General features: G+C 36.2%; 1 protein-coding gene and 1 non-coding gene across 2 annotated transcripts; both read right to left on the bottom strand.

Annotated features, from left to right (window-relative positions):
* Positions 1–2,937: 2,937 nt before the first annotated feature.
* Positions 2,938–3,009, bottom strand: TRNAQ-UUG (transfer RNA glutamine (anticodon UUG)). The gene has a single exon. It is a non-coding gene; the product is annotated as a tRNA-Gln (tRNA).
* Positions 3,010–17,730: 14,721 nt separating this feature from the next.
* LOC148577189 (uncharacterized) lies at positions 17,731–19,307 on the bottom strand. Its single transcript, XM_088502857.1, has 3 exons — positions 19,082–19,307; positions 18,631–18,863; positions 17,731–18,318 (listed from the first exon to the last, which is right to left on the bottom strand). Exons 1-3 carry the CDS (start codon positions 19,305–19,307, stop codon positions 17,731–17,733), a joined length of 1,047 nt encoding a protein of 348 aa, XP_088358983.1.

Genomic DNA, 19,307 nt, shown 5'->3' with positions numbered 1-19,307 from the left:
TATGTTTTAAGGGAATGATTTTAATCGACTAACTAGAATTTTAGATCTTAATGATCCATATAGAAAAATATAAAATAATTTTATAAAAGAGTAAATAATTATTTTTTTATGAAAAATTTGAATGTTGATAAAATTGACCATAAAACAATAAAATTAAAGTTGTACTTATGGAAGATCGGCTTACTACGATAAAATTATCCAAACCTTAAAAAATTATCCAAAAATTTTAAATTACCCTTCCCTCACCGATCATTATTATCACATTACTCTCTCTCTCTCTCTCTCTCTCTCTCTACACAGGCTTACCGCTCCAATCCCCCTTCATCCTCTTTCATTCACCACCGCTATCATTGTGTCTCTCTCCGCATGTATCCACCTTCATCACCATCGCTATCTTCGGAACTGGTGAGCATCAGATTCTATTTTTTCCGATTCGAGCTTTTTCCATAACCTCCAGTAGCGATCAAGGCTCGCTTTGTGACCTTAGCTCAAAGAACTCACCGTTGAAGCTCAATGTGAAACCTTTAGGGAAAACGAAAAAAGTTATGCATTTCGGCTGAATTCGGGTCAAGTCAGTTGGTATTCGAATTTTGCAAGTGGGACTGGGAATACGTTACTGAGAAAGGTGAAGATGGTACCTTTTTCGGAGCTGGAGACGGTGGCGGCTTTGAATGTGAGTAGGTTGAACAGTATCACCCCAACTGGTCCTCTGTAATCAGCGTCAATCACCCCACACTAACGTCAATCAAATGCTTCAATGCAAGCTCCGATCGGAGAGATGCAGAGAAACAAAAACCCCCAAAATCAGCACCAAAAATAAATTTAAAACCGTAACCCGAACAAAAACGAAGACGAGGATGAGTTTACTTTACCACACTACTCCTAATCTTTGAGAATCAGGGCCTCTTCTTCGACGAGGACGAGTTCACTCTCCATCGCGCTCCTTGCTGACATCGGTCTGGTGGGGGTTGATGACGACTGCCACCGAAGGAAACCTTAGTCGGAGCTCTGATCGGTTCTTCCTTTGGTTGAAGCTTTACAGCAAAAAGGATGCATCTGCTGCTCGATTACGTTGGGGATGAAGCTCTCCTGATATTGCATCTTAGATTTTGAATGCTCGATGGGACCAGGGATTAGATTCGCTACTGTGGCCAGCGCTAGTAATTGTGGCTTTTCTTTGCTGCAAAATGTGCGATGTATGAAGCTAGGGCACAGTCGTAACTCTGGAAGTGATGATCATGATGATGGGAGAGGGAAGGATAATTTAGGATTTTTTTGGGTGATTTTTTAGAGTTTTGATAGTTTTATCGTATAAAGCTGATCTTTCATGGATAAAACTTTAATTTTGTTGTTTCATAGTTAGTTTTGTCAATGTTCGAATCTTTCATAATTAGAAATGACTATTTACTCTTTATAAAATATTTATATTACCCTTTTCTCACTCCTAAGGTAATATAATAGTAAGAATAATTCTAGTATAGGGTGATCGTGTGAAAAATCTAAACATAATTTTAAAAAACATTCTTGTATTTGGTATAGAAATATGATATATATGTTTTTGTTGCTAGAAAGTGGAAAAAGAGTCCTATTTTTAATACATTGTTTAGTTCAAAAAAAAAAATAAACGAAGAAAATGAAAGAAAGTAAAATGGGCGAAAAAATATATTTTCTCTTGTTTGCTTCACTAGTGAATATGGTTTGAAAGAAAATTTAGTCGTGGCCAATTTTTCTTTTTCCATTATTGAGAAAAAAATATGAAGAAACTATATTGAAAAATTTTGTTTTTCAAATTTATCTTCATTTTGTTCGATTCAAATAAGAAAATGAATTTTTTTTTCAATTTTTTTTACATCCAAACAACATAAGAGAAAAGATTTTTTTTATTTTCTTTTATTTTATTAATTTTTTTTCTCTTTTTTCTCTTATCATCCAAACAAAGACTAATCATCTTAGTAGGCTTTTATATAATCTTTTTAATTTCTAATTTAGTGGTCAAATTTGAGAAGAAAAAAGATCATTTCTCATGAAAAAAAATGTAATATAATCTTTTTGCACGCCTTTATTTTTTAATCAAAGTTTTGACCACTAAGTAAAACATATTAAAAAAAAGTTTTTTACTCCACTTTTTCAAATACTAACTTTTTATCCAAATAGCAGAATGAGTAAATGTAAATAAAACTATTTAAAAGAGATAATAGTCTTGACAATACTTGAAGTGTTCTACACAAAAAGTATTTTGTAAGAAAATTTTTGTGATAAACATAAAAAGAATAGACACTTAACTTGATTCAATTCTAACTGTATAATTATTTTTACAGTTAAAATGCAACCAAATCACTCTACCAAGCTAGTTTTCATTCAAAAAGATGAGTTCAACCATTGTTAGGTTACTTTAGATTTCATCCTTTTAGTTTAACACTCATAAGAAGTTTTATGCTCTTTTTGACCATGCATAGGCTACAATAAATATACTTCAAAAATACATATTTTTTTTGTGCGTGTACAATTACTTATGAGTTAAGAATGGTCATTTTTTCTCTTTGGACGATCAATCTTCTTCTAGCTAGCAATCCACATTATACCTAAGCTTAAGTTCTGGGTATTTTATCTCTGGCTACTAATCTTTTCGAATTCAACTATTAACTTGTTTTTGTTTTGTCTATTAACTCAGAATCTTTAACACCAACACATGTTTGTTTTTTTTTTTTGTTTTTTTTGAACGAAACACTAACATATGTTCAATTAAAGTAGTATATCTTTATTCTTAACTAATAATTTTGGGTTTAGAATTTAAATAAATGATATACAAAAAATTAATATAAATTATTATAAAATTGAAAAAGAAAAATGGGTATTGTCCTTTAGAAAAATATTATTTTTTTGGCAAACAATTAATATAAAAAAAAAACAGTAACATTTTTTATTTTTGGATGAAAAAGGTCCTACCGGGAGTCGAACCCAGGTCGCTGGATTCAAAGTCCAGAGTGCTAACCACTACACCATAGAACCAAGATGTTACGGAACAATTTTCAAATTTTTTTTTATTTATAAACTTAGTTTTGTCGTGGGAAGCATATGATCGTTTCACTTTCCTAGTAAAATAAGCAATTAAAAAGCCAAAAAGAGAATACTCCAGAGCAAATTTTTTGCATGGTACAAAATAAGGTATGATTGGTCTTAAGGTGTTAATATGTAGTTATGTACTATGCAAGTTTGTCCTTTTTAGCTTGATAATCTACATCTTTTTTCTAGATTGAATCACATATATCTAAATTATATTATTTGAAATTAGAATTTGAGTGTAACTTTTTGTAGATATTGACCAAATTTTGGTTGTAACATTCTGTTATTAAATTTTGTGGTATTTTTTAAAAATTTTAAGAGCGGAACAATACGTTTTATGTGTATTGTATATTTAAATATTAAAGTACAATATCTTCTCTGCGAATTATACTATTTTTATAATTTTAAAAAATATCATAAAATCTAATAATTAAGTATTATATTAAAATTTATTCAATATTAAAAAAAAAAAACACCTCAATTTCGAAACTATTAATAGAACAAGCAAAGTACTTATCACTTTAGCTCATAACACATTAATATGTGTTAGTCTACTAATATTACTTAACTCTCTTCATTTTTTTTTTCTTATTTATTTTGTTTTTGTGCCTGAAGTCAAGGATTCTTCATGATATGTATTTCGCCCCATTTAAAATTGGTAAACGTCTTGAATAAAAAGTATAAAACTAACAATATCTATAGTTAAAGAATTGACCACAACCCTAAGCATAATTAAATTAGTTTTTGATTAACAAGTATGCTTCAATTGTACCAATTAATGCCGAAAGATTTACATGGTTGAGAGTAAAAGTGAATAAAGAGTGAATATTTTTATTAAATTTATAAAAAATATATGTATCATACATGATAAATTATTTTAGGTAGATTTTTTATTTATTAAAAAAAGCAATCTTTACTTTTTATTAAAACTTTATTTTTTATCGGAGCTTTATCTATGTTGGCAAGACTAACATAAAATATAAATAATAGTATTATATAGAAATTCAACTGTAGAAATTACGGTAAAAAATATTTTTTTTTTCTTCATACATTTCTTTCATTCTTTGATCCCTAAACCGTCCAAGTCTCCTATGAGGAGCGGCTTTATTCGTGGAGGACACTCCCGTGCTCACAAATCGACGAGAAAAGCAATTGAGGAGCAACCCCTATGCGTAGTCAAAAAAGTAAGGAAAGAAGGGGAAGACAATGACTTCTTAGGTGAGATATCATTAGTTTCTAGAGAAGAAGAATGGATGAGGTGTGAAGGTAATAAAGGCAAAAAAGGGGAAATACTGAGAAGATTCTTTTGCGATGCCATAAAGGGAGGAAGATTGCCAGTAGCAATGAAAGAAGATGACAACTTCTCAGAGTCGGATAGTTCTGAAGAAGAAATGGAAGAGAATGGAAAGAGGGATGAAGGAACAAACCAGAAAGAAAAAGAAAATAGATCAGACATAAGAGTAGAGAAGGTAGCTGGAATATACAATGTTGTGATTAATGAAGCAGCCATTAAGAGTCTGAGACATCCTTGGTGGGATACCTTGATAGTGAAGCTTATGGAAATGAGGATCTCCCTTATGGCGCTTTGGTGCGGATTTTCCAATCCACAACTTACCGGTAAGTGCACCGAGTCATACCAAGTAATACCTCAAGTGAGTGAGGGTCGATCCCACGAGAATTAATGGACTGAGCAACAATAGTCGAATGAATCACTTAGTCAGACAGGCAGAAAATGGTGTTTTGAGATTCAAAAGCATTAAAATACTAACGCAGAAAGTGAGACAAGCAAATAGTAGAATCGGTGTGAAATGTATCTGAGAAGATAGTTAAGGTTTCAGAGTTATTTATTCTTCTGGATTAAGTTTTCTTACCAACTATTTTAATCATGCAAGATTCATTTCATGGCAAACTGTAATTGACTAAACCCTAATTCCTTAGTGATTTAGTCTCCTCTAACCTAATCAACCGCCAATTCCTTGGTCACTTAGGTTTAATTCTAGTTTATTGGCCACAAAAACCCTAATTACCTAAATATAAGAGGATTATATGTCACGTATCTCGTTAAGTCCAAATAATTAGCAGTTTAGGAGGAATTTACTTTCAAGCTAGTATTCAAGTGAGATAACTTTTTCAAGAATTAACAAGAATTCATATAGAATAAGGGTTATTCTTTCAATATATCCAGATTCATAAGATGAAGAACGAAAGTAATCCTTGAAATTGAATCAATACATTGATTAAAATAGAATGATAATAATGCTAATCCATAGAAATAAACAGAGCTTCTAACCTTAACCAAGGAGGTTTAGTGGCTCATGACTCAAAGAGAAAACTAGGATTCAAAAAATGTGAAAGTGTGTAAGAGAAAAGATCCCCCGAAGGGCTAAATCTTTTCCCTTATCTAACCTAGTTTTATTTGAAACTAAAATAAAATAATAAAATAATAAATTCTAAACCTAAAATATTTTGTTTGTAAATAAAAATAACTAAAATAAAATAAAATATAACAATTAAAAGCCAAATCCAACTAAAGATGCTCCTTTGGTAAAGCTTGATCCGCTTAGCTGGCGCTAAACACCAGGCTTGGCGTTTAGCGCCCTAGGGGCAGAAAGTCTCCTTTCAATACTGGCTTGCTGGTGTTAAATGCTGGGCTTGGCGTTTAGTGCCCTAGTGGGCAGAGAGCTTCCTTGCGTTTTTGAGTTGCTGGCGCTAAACGCCCAGGTCCGCGTTTAGCGCCAGCATGGTAGATTCATTTTTCTTCTCTTTTCTTGCACACGAACTCAGCCAAACTGATTCAAACTTCACCTGAAATGATTAAAACACCAAAGCAACTCAAAGTAGCATCCAAAGAGATTTCAAACACTAAAATAAAATTAAAACTCATTATATTCTAACTTAAAATAAACAGAAAATAAAGAAAAGATGCTCACGCATCACAACACCAAACTTGAACTGTTGCTTGTCCTCAAGCAACTCAAAATAATATAGAACTATGAAGAAAAATTGCCTAAGACTTGAGTGTTTATTTAAGCTCCTATCCAATTACTGAGTGGGGTTAATGACACTGTGATTCTGAATAGGTTTGGCATCTCACTATCCTTTGAAGCTCAGAAATATTGATATCCTTCAGAAATAGAACTCGGATCATATTGTGGATTCTCTTTCTTTAAGCTCTGATTAATCTTTGAACACAATTTTTTCTTATCTTTTCTTTGGTGCTTAACACCTTGAGTCTAGCCGTGACTCTAAATGTTTTGTCTCAAGCTTAACTTGACACAAAAACACCACAAGCACTTAACTGGGGAACTCTTTGAGTTCTATTTTTTTTTCTTTTAATTTCTCTCAGTCAGTGGTGCTCAGAGCCTTTGGCATACTCTGCAATTGCACTTGGTCTCAACTCTTAGTACTCTGTCTCAAGGGTTACTTGACACATTCAGACCACAAGCATATGATAGAAAAACAACTCTTTGAGCTTTTAATTATATTTGACATTCCTAACCATTAATGCTCAGAACCTTGGACCCTACTTTTTATTTTATTTTCTTTTTTTTGCTGTTTATTTTTCTTCAAGGATTAATTTCTTACTCAATTTAGAGAATCCATAATATTTATCTAAGTTCCTGTACCTCAAGAATCAACATTCAAAACTTCAATATCAATTATGTACTATTCAATTCATACAGTCAGAATCATAGATAATACTGATAAACCACTATTTTATGATTTATTTTGTACTGAATTGAGTGGATTTTATCAACTATTTTCACACTTATCCATATAAATTGCATGTTTTTAAGTTTCCTTTCTAATTTTGTGCTACGATTGAAAACATGCTTCTTTGGCCTTAAATTTGCTAAAGTTAATCCTCTCTTATTACCATTCGATGCCGTGATATATTTGTTAAGTGTTTTCAGGGTTTATAGGGCATGAATGGCTTAGAGGATGGAAAAGAATGATGCAAAAGTGGAAGGAACACAAGAAATTAAGGATTTCAGAATCTGGTAGCGACACGCACGCATGGACGATACGTACGCGTGACCGGTGTAGCAGGCAATCAACGCGTACGTGTGGATGACACGGCACGTGACCAGGAATTCGTTCAGCAACGCGTACGCGTGGCTGATGCATACGCGTGACGAGAGTCACGTGCTGCAATTTATAGAAAACGCTAGGGGCAATTTCTGGGCTGCTTTTGACCCCGTTTCAGGCCCGAAAATACAGATTACAGGCTGGGAGTGGAGCAGAATCAATCAATCATTCACTTTTCACTATTCACAATTTTTAGGTTTTAGATGTAGGTTTCTAGAGAGAGAGGATCTCTAGCCTCTCTCTAAATTTTAGGGTTTTTAGTCTTGTTCCTTCTCAAATTCAGATTTCTACCTTACTTTAATTTAGTTTTCTTCTACTTTTATTTATTCTAGTACTTTAGTTTATCTACTTCTCTTGTTGATTTCTTCATGTTGCCAATTTAGTTTATGAATTCTTCTTGTTTCCTTTAATCCATATTAATGCAATTTATGTTTTCATGTTTATGATTGCTTCCTTTAATTTGTTATTGTTTTCTCTTGCAATTGTTAGTCTTAGATTTTGCTATGTCTTGTTGATTTTCTATTCTTTTATTTTATGCCTTCCAAGTGTTTGATAAAATGCTTGGTTGGATTTTAAATTAGATTTTTATGTTCTTGACTTGGATGGATTGATTAGAGACTCTTGAGTTATCAAAATTCTCTTGTTGATTGGTAATTGAAGATTGTCGTTTAGCTTGAGCTTCACCAAATCTAGTCTCTCACTATAGGTTAACTAAAACTTGTGAACTCAAGTTGATTGTATGCACTTGACCTTCCTCCATTGGTTAGAGGTTAACTAAGTGAAAGCAATTCACATTTACCATCACAATTGACGATGATAATGAGGATATGACTTCTAATTCTCTTTTCTTGCTAAGAGCTTTCTTAGTTATTAGTTTATTTTCTCGCCATTTTACTTTCTTGTTTCTTATTTCAAAAACACCAAAAATATACTTTCCCATAACCAATAATAAACTACAGTTTCCTGCAATTCCTTGAGAGACGACCCGAGGTTTAAATACTTCGGTTAATTTTATTGGGTTTGTATTTGTGACAAACAATTTAAACATTGGCCGAGGATAATTTTTTGGTTTAGAACTATACTTGCAACGCGATATTTTTGTGAAAATCTTTACCGACAATTTTTCTCCGTCATGTTTTTGGCGCCGTTGCCGGGGAATTGCAAATGTGTGCCTTATTATTGGTTATTGTGAATATTGTGAATATGTTTGCCTTTTGTTTCTTTGTTAGTTGTTGCTAGTTTTAGGAGTTTATTTTCATTACTTTTTTATTAGTTTTTGTTTTTATTTACTTTTGTTACTATGAATCCTCACCCCTTTGGCTATGAGTTTGGTTCAAATTATGTTGTAGGGAATGGAAGCTACAATGATAACATGCATCAAGGATGGGACAATCAAAGGTGGGAGGAGCCTCAAGCTTATGGACAACCTCCATGGTAACAACCCTCTCCAATGTACTACGAGCAAGAGTCATTCCTTGATGCATACCAAGACAATGGATATGGTGGACCTCGTTGTGACTACCAACAACCACCGCCATATGCCTATGAACCCCCTCCTCAACATAGTTTTGAACCACCATACTCACAAGCCCCCTACAATCAAACACTTCAATATGACCCAAACTCATATCCACCATACCAACCACCTTATGAGCCAAATGACCCATACATAGAGCCACCCCAATTCCAATCCAATTACTCCCAAGAACCACCACCTCAATATACACCACCTCCAGTGTATGCGAACTTTCAACCACAAAATGAATTTTTCTTTCCACGATAACCCTCCATAGGGGAATGTCCACATCCATCAATCCAAGAGCAATATGATCCTAATTATGTTAGCCAAGTGGAACAAGAACCACGGGATCATTTTAAGGAAGCAATGGATCGACTTCAAGCAACCATTCATCAAATGGAGCGAGAGAAAGGCCGAAAAGCACACGAAACTCTCATGGCTAACATTGCCAAAACGAGAGCCACCATCGACCCATGGGACTCATGCAACAAACAAAACATTTCCACAGATGAATATGGAAAGTCAACTGAAGAGCGGAGCCTGAAGGAGATCTTAGAATCTCAACTTGAGAACAAGGGATTGGAGTGTGTTGTTCAACAAGTGAAAAAGATGTAGAGTGTTGAACCGCCATATCCTTATCAAGATGAACCACCTTCCTATCATGAACCCTTCCTCCCAAGCAATGAACCCTCATATCCACTCCACTCTCCAATGGATGACACCCTTGGTGTTCTTCTTCAAGGGCAAAGAGAGATGCAACAGATGACACTAGAGTTTATAGCTACCTTGACCGAGGTAGTAGATAATTTAGCTTCCCTGCACTTCGACACTCAAAGTATCCCATGGCTGCATGTGGAAAATCTAATGAAGAACGTAGCATGAAAGAGAGACTAGGAACTCTGGTGGAAAGTGAGAAATGTGACTTTGTATTGGAACAATTGGAGGAAGCCGTAATTGTTGAAGAGGAAGAAGTGGTCGAAGAGTTAGGAGATGTTGAACCTCCATGGGAATCTATAGTTGTAGAGTATTCCTCCAAGAAGCTTGAATTTAATGTTGAGGATGGTAGTGCATAACCTCCAAGGCATATTCCCTATGAAGAATTGGACGGGATAGATCAAGAAGCAAGTTCCCTTGGTGATGATGATCATGAATCAAGCCATCCTAGTAATGAATTTGCATCCACAAGTGAACCCCTTGAGTTTGAAGAGCCTTCTCCCGATAAAATTAAAAGCAACATTGAGGTAGATTTCTCTCAACCTCAGAGTTATAATTTGAGTAACGGAGAAGAGTTGGATGAATTTGGTGAGGAAGAGCTTGAAAGTGAAGAATCTTTTCAAAAGGCGGAAGTCCTTCGGCAAGGTTGGACGGGAGTTGAATATGCTTTGTCAAGATCGTTGGAGACTTCTCTACCTAGGTTGCCATCTAATCCTTCATTTGAGTGAGTAAAACTTATCTCTATTAGCTTTATTGTCCCACTTGAGTATGGTATGCTTGAAACGGATGGCCAACTTAGGAGGTTTTGTGGAATGAAGCGTAAGAGAAGGATATTTAGTGGTTGGAGTTACAAATCAAGACTCATCAAGGTTGATATTTCAAGAGCTAGATGCAAGGGTTGGACTAGTGATCAATTGGTTGGATCTAAGAGAAGGGTTTGGTACTGCATTGAGAATTCGGATTGCTTACCACCCGGTTTGAACAATGATGATCGACTTAAAGACGGGTGTAGAAACAAAATTTGGGATCCCGGTATACAAGAGGATCAACTTTGGGAGCTCAAAGTTTGTGAAGAACTTCATCAAGGCTTGGTGAATTCACTTGGAAATGTTGGAGCTTATTGGAAGTCCAAGCGTTGGTGGAAGTTTCAAGATGAGTTCAAGTACAAGCCACCATGACAAGGAGCTCACTAAATGTCCAACTTAAGGACTTTAACTAAAAGTGCTCGGTGGGAGACACCCCACCATGGTAAATTCTTTCTAATTTTCCTTCATCCATATTGGTAATAAGTTGAATTTGCAATTTTAATTAGGTTTATTTAGTTTAAGTTGTGTTTAAACTTGTTAGTTTATTATATAAGATTCTAAAAAAGAAATGGCAACCCACGCGTGCACATGGGCTACACGTATGCGTCGATGCCAATTTTGCTCTCTGGTCTAAAAAAACCAGAGAGTTGTGCTGGAACGATGCGGGTGGGGTGCTAGGCGCACAACCCAACCCACGCGTACGCGTCAATTGCATTTTTTTCTCCCACGCGTGAGCGTGGACGACGCGCACGTGTCGTATCTTCATGCTGCCATCCCTGGTACAAAAACCCGAGAACTATGCGAGTGTTGTGCGAGGAGCACAATCCACACCCACGCGTACGTGTCACCTCTTTATTTTGCAACCCACGTGTGCGCGTGGACGACCCTTACACGTCGCTTCTTCTTTTCCTTTCTTCCTCTTTCTTCTCTCCTTTCTTATTATTTCCTCTTTCCTTTCTTCTTCCTTTTCTTCTTCCTTTCTTACTTTATTCTTATCTCACTTTTCAAAATTTTCCTTCTCGTTTTTCTTATCTTTCTTGTCCTTTACTTATTACATTTGCATACTTGCATTCGTTGAATTTTAATTCTGTTGTTTGTTTTCCTTTTCTTTTCTATATTTGTTATTTTAACAATTGGTGTTAAATTTTCTTCCTCACCTGTTGAATATTCTTGCATTATTTTGGTGCTTAGTGGCTTATTTTATATTGTTGGGTGATATTATTTATAGGTCAATGCTAATCTTTTATGACACTTATTTTCCTTTTGTATTGATATGAACTTATATTGTCTATCATAACCCACTCTCTCTCCCTCATTGTTGCAATTCTTGCATTATTGATATGTCATTCTCCTATATTATTTTCTCACTTGCATGTTGTAGCTACCATGTAGTTGAGAACCTCATTATTATTTGGCATTAGCCCACCCATATTTTATTTGTTCGCATATCTTTGTTTGTGGGTTATTCTTCTTCCTTCTCTTCTTTCAGGATGGCCACCAAGAAGGGAAACGTAAAACTTCTAAATGGGGCGACAAACAAATCCCGCCACACAATCTTTGGAGAAAGCACATCAGTTGTAGCAACCCGTCCACTTGCACGTCTTTGCAGGCACCGAGGACGGTGCAATCTTTAAGGGTGGGGAGGTCGATACCGACTTCCATGGGTAACAATTCCTTTTCCCAACACCAATTCTTACTTTTCTTTGTTAGTTCGTTGTTGCATTGCATAATAGATTGCATGTGTAGTTAGTTGCTTGCATTTATGTACTACTTAGTTGAAGTGATGAATTCCTTTCCAAGAAACTTTTCAGAGTATTTCACTAATTTGAATTAAAATTTTTGTTAAACTTGCTTGAAGAAATTTATTTTGGAACATGGTTTAGAGCTTGAACACACAAAACCAGTGAGATTTTGAACCTATTTGATTGGTTGCATCTTATCAACTAATGTTTTATCATGGTGTGTGTTGTTCTCTCTTTAATTGTGATCTTTATCTTGCTTGATTCTATATTTTCATTGTTTGATGTATGCATGCACTTATGTGATTGAGGCCTTTGTTTCACTATAGCTCACATACCCATATGGCCTTACCCTTTCATTACCCTTTGCAACCCAATGTTGAGCCTATTTTACCCCCATTTATTCATATTTTAGCACATCATTAACTCTAAGCGGAAAGCAATAAATGTCCCTAATTTAAATTCTTAGTTAGCTTAGACTAGTGAGAGTGCTCATGATTTAAGTGTGGAGAAATTGGGTTTGGAAACATTTGGTTTAGAAATTGGGTATTGTATATTTTTGGCAAGAATGTGGAAAAAATAGTTGAGCATATATTTTTGCATTCAATACCTTAATCATATGCATTGAGAAAAATAAAATAAAAGAAAAAGAAAAAGAAAAAAAAGAGGAAAAGAAAAGAAAAAGAGCAAATAATAAAAGGGGACAAAATGCCCCAAAGTAAATGGTGATAGCAATGCATATGTACTGTACTCAAAATTCGGATGCATGAATTTGTGAAAAAAAATAGTCAATGGGTAGTTAGGAGTTGCATTGTAATTATATGGAATGTCTTAGATTAGGTGGAAATTTTAGGTTAACAAGGATTCGAATTTTAGTCCACTTAACCAAATACAATCCTACCTTGACCCTAACCCTATTACAACCCTTGAAAAGACCTCTTGATATGTGTATTTGTGCATTAAATTTTTGTTGATTGGTAGAAGAAGAGCAAGTCTTAGAAAGCAAGATTAGTAGAGAACCGAGAGAATCGACCCTCAAACACTAAAGTGATTAGAGTGTATACACTTCCAATGAGGGTTCGATGCTCGATTCTTTGTTCCCAGCATTCATGAGCCATCTTCTTTTGCAAGTCTATTTGTACTTCATTTTATGATTTGAATTAGTAGAATCTAGCTTATATTTGCCTTTGGAAGATTTATTTACATTTAATCAAGTAGGTAGAAGCATTTTGCATTTAGTTGCATTCATATAGATAGGTTGTATTTTATAAATTCTACCATTCCTCTTCACATCCTTTATAGCTTCTCTTGAGTTTAGCATGAGGACATGCTAATGTTTAAGTGTGGGGAGATTGATAAATCACTATTTTATGATTTATTTTATACTGAATTGAGTGGATTTTATCAACTATTCTCACACTTATCCATATAAATTGCATGTTTTTAAGTTTCCTTCCTAATTTTGTGCTATGATTGAAAACATGCTTCTTTGGTCTTAAATTTGCTAATTTTAATCCTCTCTTATTACCATTCAATGCCATGATATGTTTGTTAATTATTTTTAGGGTTTATAGTGCAGGAATGGCTTAGAGGATGGAAAAGAAGCACGCAAAAGTGGAAGGAACACAAGAAATTAAGGATTTCAGAATCTGGTAGCGATGCGCACGCATGGACGACGCGTACGCGTGGATGATGCGTACGCATGACCAGGAATTCGTTCAGTGACGCGTACGCGTGACAAGCGTCACGTGCTGCAATTTACAGAAAATGCTGGGGGTAATTTTTGGGCTACTTTTGACCCCGTTTTAGGCCCGAAAATACAGATTAGAGGCTGGGAGTGGAGCAGAATCAATCAATCATTCACTTTTCACTATTCACAATTTTTAGGTTTTAGATGTAAGTTTCTAGAGAGAGAGAGAGGCTCTCTCCTCTCTCTAGGTTTTAGGATTTTTAGTCTTGTTCCTTCTCAAATTCAGATTTCTACCTTACTTTAATTTAGTTTTCTTCTACTTTTATTTGTTCTAGTACTTTAGTTTATCTAATTCTCTTGTTGATTTCTTTATGTTGCCAATTTAATTTATGAATTCTTCTTGTTTCCTTTAATCCATATTAATGAAATTTATGTTTTCATGTTTATGATTGCTTCCTTTAATTTGTTATTATTTTCTCTTGCAATTGTTAGTCTTAGATTTTGATATGTCTTGTTAGTTTTCTATGCTTTTAATTTATGCCTTCCAAGTGTTTGATAAAATGCTTGGTTAGATTTTAAATTAGATTTTTATGTTCTTGACTTGGATGGATTAATTAGAGACTCTTGAGTTATCAAAATTCTCTTGTTGATTGGTAATTGACGATTGTCGGTTAGCTTGAGCTTCACCAAATCTAGTCTCTCACTATGGATTGACTAGGACTTGTGAACTCAAGTTGATTGTATACACTTGACCTTCCTTCATTGGTTAGAGGTTAACTAAGTGAAGGCAATTCACATTTACCATCATAATTGACGATGATAATGAGGATAGGACTTCTAATTCTCGTTCCTTGCTAAGAACTTTCTTAGTTATTAGTTTATTTTCTCGCCATTTTACTTTCTTGTTTCTTATTTCAAAAATACCAAAAATATACTTTCCCATACCAATAATAAACTACACTTTTCTGCATTTTCTTGAGAGACAACCCGAGGTTTAAATACTTCGGTTAATTTTATTAGGTTTGTATTTATGACAAACAATTTAAACATTGACCGAGGATAATTTGTTGGTTTAGAACTATACTTGCAACGTGATATTTTTTGTGAAAATCTTTACCGACAATTTTTCTCCGTCAAATACCACCATATCAAAGTAACTAGAACAACTCAGAATATATAACTCAAGTCTCATGTATTTTACTACTTCTTTTCTTTTTCTTTTGATTTTTCAAACTCAGTGAGCAATACATTAGACATTTTTCAAAATAAACATAAAAGATCAAATTAAATAACTAAGCTAGAAAAACAATAAAATACTACTAATAATCATGCAAAGGCTTCAAACAGATAACAGAAAACAAGATATAGTACTAAAAAATAGGAAACAAGTAAAGCAGTAGATAATGAAACTCAACCACCTCATTCCCGGTGGCTGCTCCCTCCTAGGAATCCTCTCCAGTGCCTTAGCTCCTCCAACTCTCACACCTGGCTCTACTGTTCCTCCACTAGCTGATGGAGGAAGGCAGAGTAATCCTGATGCTCTATCCTCAGCTGATCGACTGATGATGTCAGTTGCCCAATAGATGTAGTCAACTGATCCCAATAATCACGAGGAGGAAAATAATATCCTCTCAGCCTGCTCCTATTGAGTAGGAGAACTGGCTCTTGAGGCGGTGCTCGTCCAAGCTCTTTGGCATACTCTATACCCCTCCTAGTGATCGGCCTATCAACGTCAATTGGGGTGTCTCGGTCATTGCAGACGCGAGCAGCCACACACAGGTGGAAGATGAGATGAGGGAAGGCTAGTCTAGCAGAGGTGGAGGCCTTCGCTGCTATGCTGTATAACTCCTGCAGGATCACACGATGCATCTCCACCTCATTACCTAGCATGATGCAGTGAATCATTATAGCTCAGTCAATAGTAACCTCGGACCGGTTACTCGTAGGAATGATGGGGTACTGAATAAACTCCAACCACTCTGAGCAACCGGCTTCAGATCATCCCTTCCCAACTGGTATGGTTTCCCCTTAGAATCACGCCTCTACTGTGCTCCGGGGAGGCATATGTCAGTGAGGATCAGGTCCAGTCTCTGATCAGTATTGACCCTCCTAGTGTAAGAGTGAGGGTGATCTCTGGATGTTGACAGCTGAAGTATATCCCTCACTCTCTCTGGACCAAACTCTAAGATCTTCCCTCAGACAATAGTGCGCCAGTTCATTGGGTCGGGGTTCACACCCTTGACATGCTTGTAATTCACCCAAGCATTGGCATAGAACTACCTGACTATCAGAACACCCACATCAGTCACAGGGTTGCATAGAACTTTCCAACCCCTCCTCAAAATTTGTTTCCAGATCTCCAGATACTCATCCGGCTGCAAGTTCAAATTAGACCTCCGGGATCACTTCTTTTTGCTCACAACCTCATTAAATTGATCCTCATGGGTCTTGGAACTAAACCAATTAATGTCAAATGGACCGGTTACAGGAGCCTTCTCCTTTCTCTTCCTTGAAGAGGATTCTCTAGTTTTTGGTGTCATATGAAAAATGATAGAAATAGAAGCGGAGTGTCCCAACACCAAACTTAAAGTTGTTGCTCATCCCCAAGCAAAGAAGAAGAAGACAAGAAAAAGTAAATAAAGGGTAAAAGGAAAGATAAAGGTGGTGAAAAAGAGAAAGGTGCGGGCAAGGAAGGGGGATGCATGTATGAGGGGAGGGTGTGGTGAGAAGTGAAATAAATAAAAAATATGTGGAAGGAGAGAGGGGGTGTCTTCGGTTAAGAAAGGAACAAAACGGGAGGAATTGGATGCAAGTGAATTGGGTAAATTGTTGTATGGTAAAACGATAGGAAAGAGCGTGTATATATATATATATATATATATATATATATATATATATATATATATATATATATATATATATATATATATATATATATATATAGGTAGGGAGGGGGTTCGGGTATGAGGGAGAGGATGGGGTAAATAAAAATGGGATTGAATGGAATGGGGAGGGGATAACGGTTGGGGTATGGGGAAGAGAGATTTGGTGGGATTGCTGGGATATGATAGGGTGATGGGAAGGGTGGTTGGTAAAAGGGGGATGGAATAGGGATGGGAAGGTGGGCAAGGGGAAAGAGGGAGTAGGGGGTTGTGGTTTGAACGGTCAAGTGGGGTGAGACCCACTGGTTTTACCGATTTTAATGTTCAAACCTCTTTCTTCAAATTCAATTCTGCGTTGCTGGTGCTAAATGCCAGCTCCAACATTTAGCGCCACCACCTCAAGTTTTTTTTGAAATTAAGGACGAGGCCTGGCGTTTAGCACCCTATGAGGCATGTGCTCCTTGGATTTTGTGCTATCTAGGGCCAACACCCTAGCTACCAATTCAAGTGCTAAACGCCTAACTTGGCATTAAGCACCCAAATCGTCGTAATTTCACCTCGATTCGCATGTTCCTCAGTGCTAAACGCCTAGCCTGGCGTTTAACGTCAGCCATCAGAGAGCTTCTTGATAATTGTGCCATCTCTGGGGCTGAACGCTCATCCTAGTGTTTAGCTCCAGAGCACTCGAGTAAAATACTCCCCAGGGTATTCTGTTTCTCTTCCAGAGTCCTCCTGTTCCTATTCTAAACACTTTGCATGACTACAAACATAAGTAAACCAAGGAAAACTATGAATAAAAGTCATAAATAAATAAAAATTAAACAGAAAACAAAATCAAAGGATACTCAGAGTTGGGTTGCCTTCCAACAAGCGCTTCTTTACTGTCACTAGCTTGACGATCAACTCTGCTAAGATGAGGGTTGATCATAGTGCTTTAGCTCCTCATCTCTCACTATGAATCTTTTTCCGGTGTTCTTATAGTTTAACTCAATATGCTTAAGAGAGAGGATCATGTTCACAGTATGAGACAAGATTAGGCTTTTAGTCAACACCACTTTCACTCCTAGTGAGAAATCTTCAGTAGGGATCTTCTTGTTTTTCATCCCTTGGGTATTTTCTTCTTGGGACCTTTCTCCTTGGTAGATGATGCACACCCAACACCCAACTTAATTTTGATGTCAGGAGGGATTGTATTAATTTCCACCAAAGGAGGCTTGAGCTGTAAACTCTACTTCACTTCATTCATGGATCCTTTGAGATTTGGGTTAGTGGAATCCTTCTTCATCCAATTGTTTCTTTCACTTGAGTGTTGCATGGATCCAAAAACCTTGAAGATCAAAAGCTCCTCATGCACCCTCAAAACAAATTCACCCTTTTCCACATCGATCAGAGCTCTTCCAGTGGCTAGGAATGGTCTTCCTAAGATGATAGAGACATTTTCATCCTCTCCCATCTCAAGGATCACGAAATCTACTGGGAAGAAGAATTCCCCCACCTTGACCAAGACATTCTCCACCATTCCATGTGCATGTTTCAAAGACTTGTCTGCCATTTGTAATGCTATTCTTGTTGGTTGTACCTCTTGAATTTGCAGCTTCTTCATCACAGATAAGAGCATTAAATTGATACTTGCACCAAGATCACATAGGGCTTTGTCAAAGATTGTGCTTCCAATAGTGCATGGAATCTGAAAGCTCCTTGGATCTGGCATCTTCTTTGGCAGTTTGCTCTGAATTATGGCATTGCATTTCTTGGTCAGGACTACAGTTTCATCTCCCCTTAAAGTCTTCTTCTTGGAGAGTAAATCCTTCATGAACTTGACATAGAGAGGCATTTGCTCCAAAATTTTAGCAAAAGAAATATTGATTTGCAACTTTCTGAAGACTTCTAAGAACTTTGAAAATTGCTTGTCCTTGGTCTCCTTTTGCAGCTTCTGGGGATATGACATCTTGGGCTTGTACTCAGGAGCCTTGGGCAGTGCCGGATATTTTTCATGATCATCTGGAAAGGGGTTATTCGGATGCCTTGGAGGGGCATGTGCTACCATATCCTCAGTCTTCTCTGGAGCTTATTTTTCAACTGGTCCCTCAATAACTTGTGCTTCCTCTCTGGTCGTCAATTCACTTACCACTGTGATAGCCTTGCACTCTTCTCTTGGATTAGGTACTGTGTCACTAGGAAGAGTGTTAGAAGACCTCTCAAGTACTTGTTTGCTCAATTGACCCACTTGTATCTCCAAGTTTCTGAGTGAGGCTCTAGTTTTCTGCATAAAACTATAAGTATTCTTGGAGAGTTCTGCAACTATAGAAGCCAAGTTAAGAGTATTTTGAGGTTGAGAGGGTGCTTGTTGTGCTGAGAAGCCTGAAACTGACAGTTGTTAAAATTATTCTGATTAAAACTGCCTTGAGAATTATTGAAGTTTGGTTGCCTCTAAGATTGGTCTCTCCACCTAAAGTTGGGGTGATTCCTCCATCTCTGATTAAATGTCTTAGAATAGGGATCATTATTGGGATTTCTGGAGGAGTTTCCCATGAATTTAACTTGTTCAGAAATAAACTATCCATAGTTATAAGTCTCACCTTGAGGGAAGCCATCACTCATATCATAGGAAGTATCTTGAGCATTAAAGGCTGAGACTTGCATTCCACTCAAACGTTGTGTAATAGCATTAATTTGCTGACACATGGCCTTGTTCTGGGTAAGAATAACATCCAAGGTATCCAACACCGTAACTCCCTTCTTCACTATGGTCCTCTCAAAAGAGTACAAATATTGGTTATTGGCAACCATCTCAATCAACTCCAT

This window comes from Arachis ipaensis, chromosome B1 (assembly GCF_059453495.1).
Source record: "Arachis ipaensis isolate K30076 ecotype BB chromosome B1, ASM5945349v1, whole genome shotgun sequence".
Lineage (NCBI taxonomy): Eukaryota > Viridiplantae > Streptophyta > Magnoliopsida > Fabales > Fabaceae > Arachis > Arachis ipaensis.
Note: the sequence above shows the minus strand (reverse complement) of the source record. Positions and strands in the feature narration are given on the sequence as shown.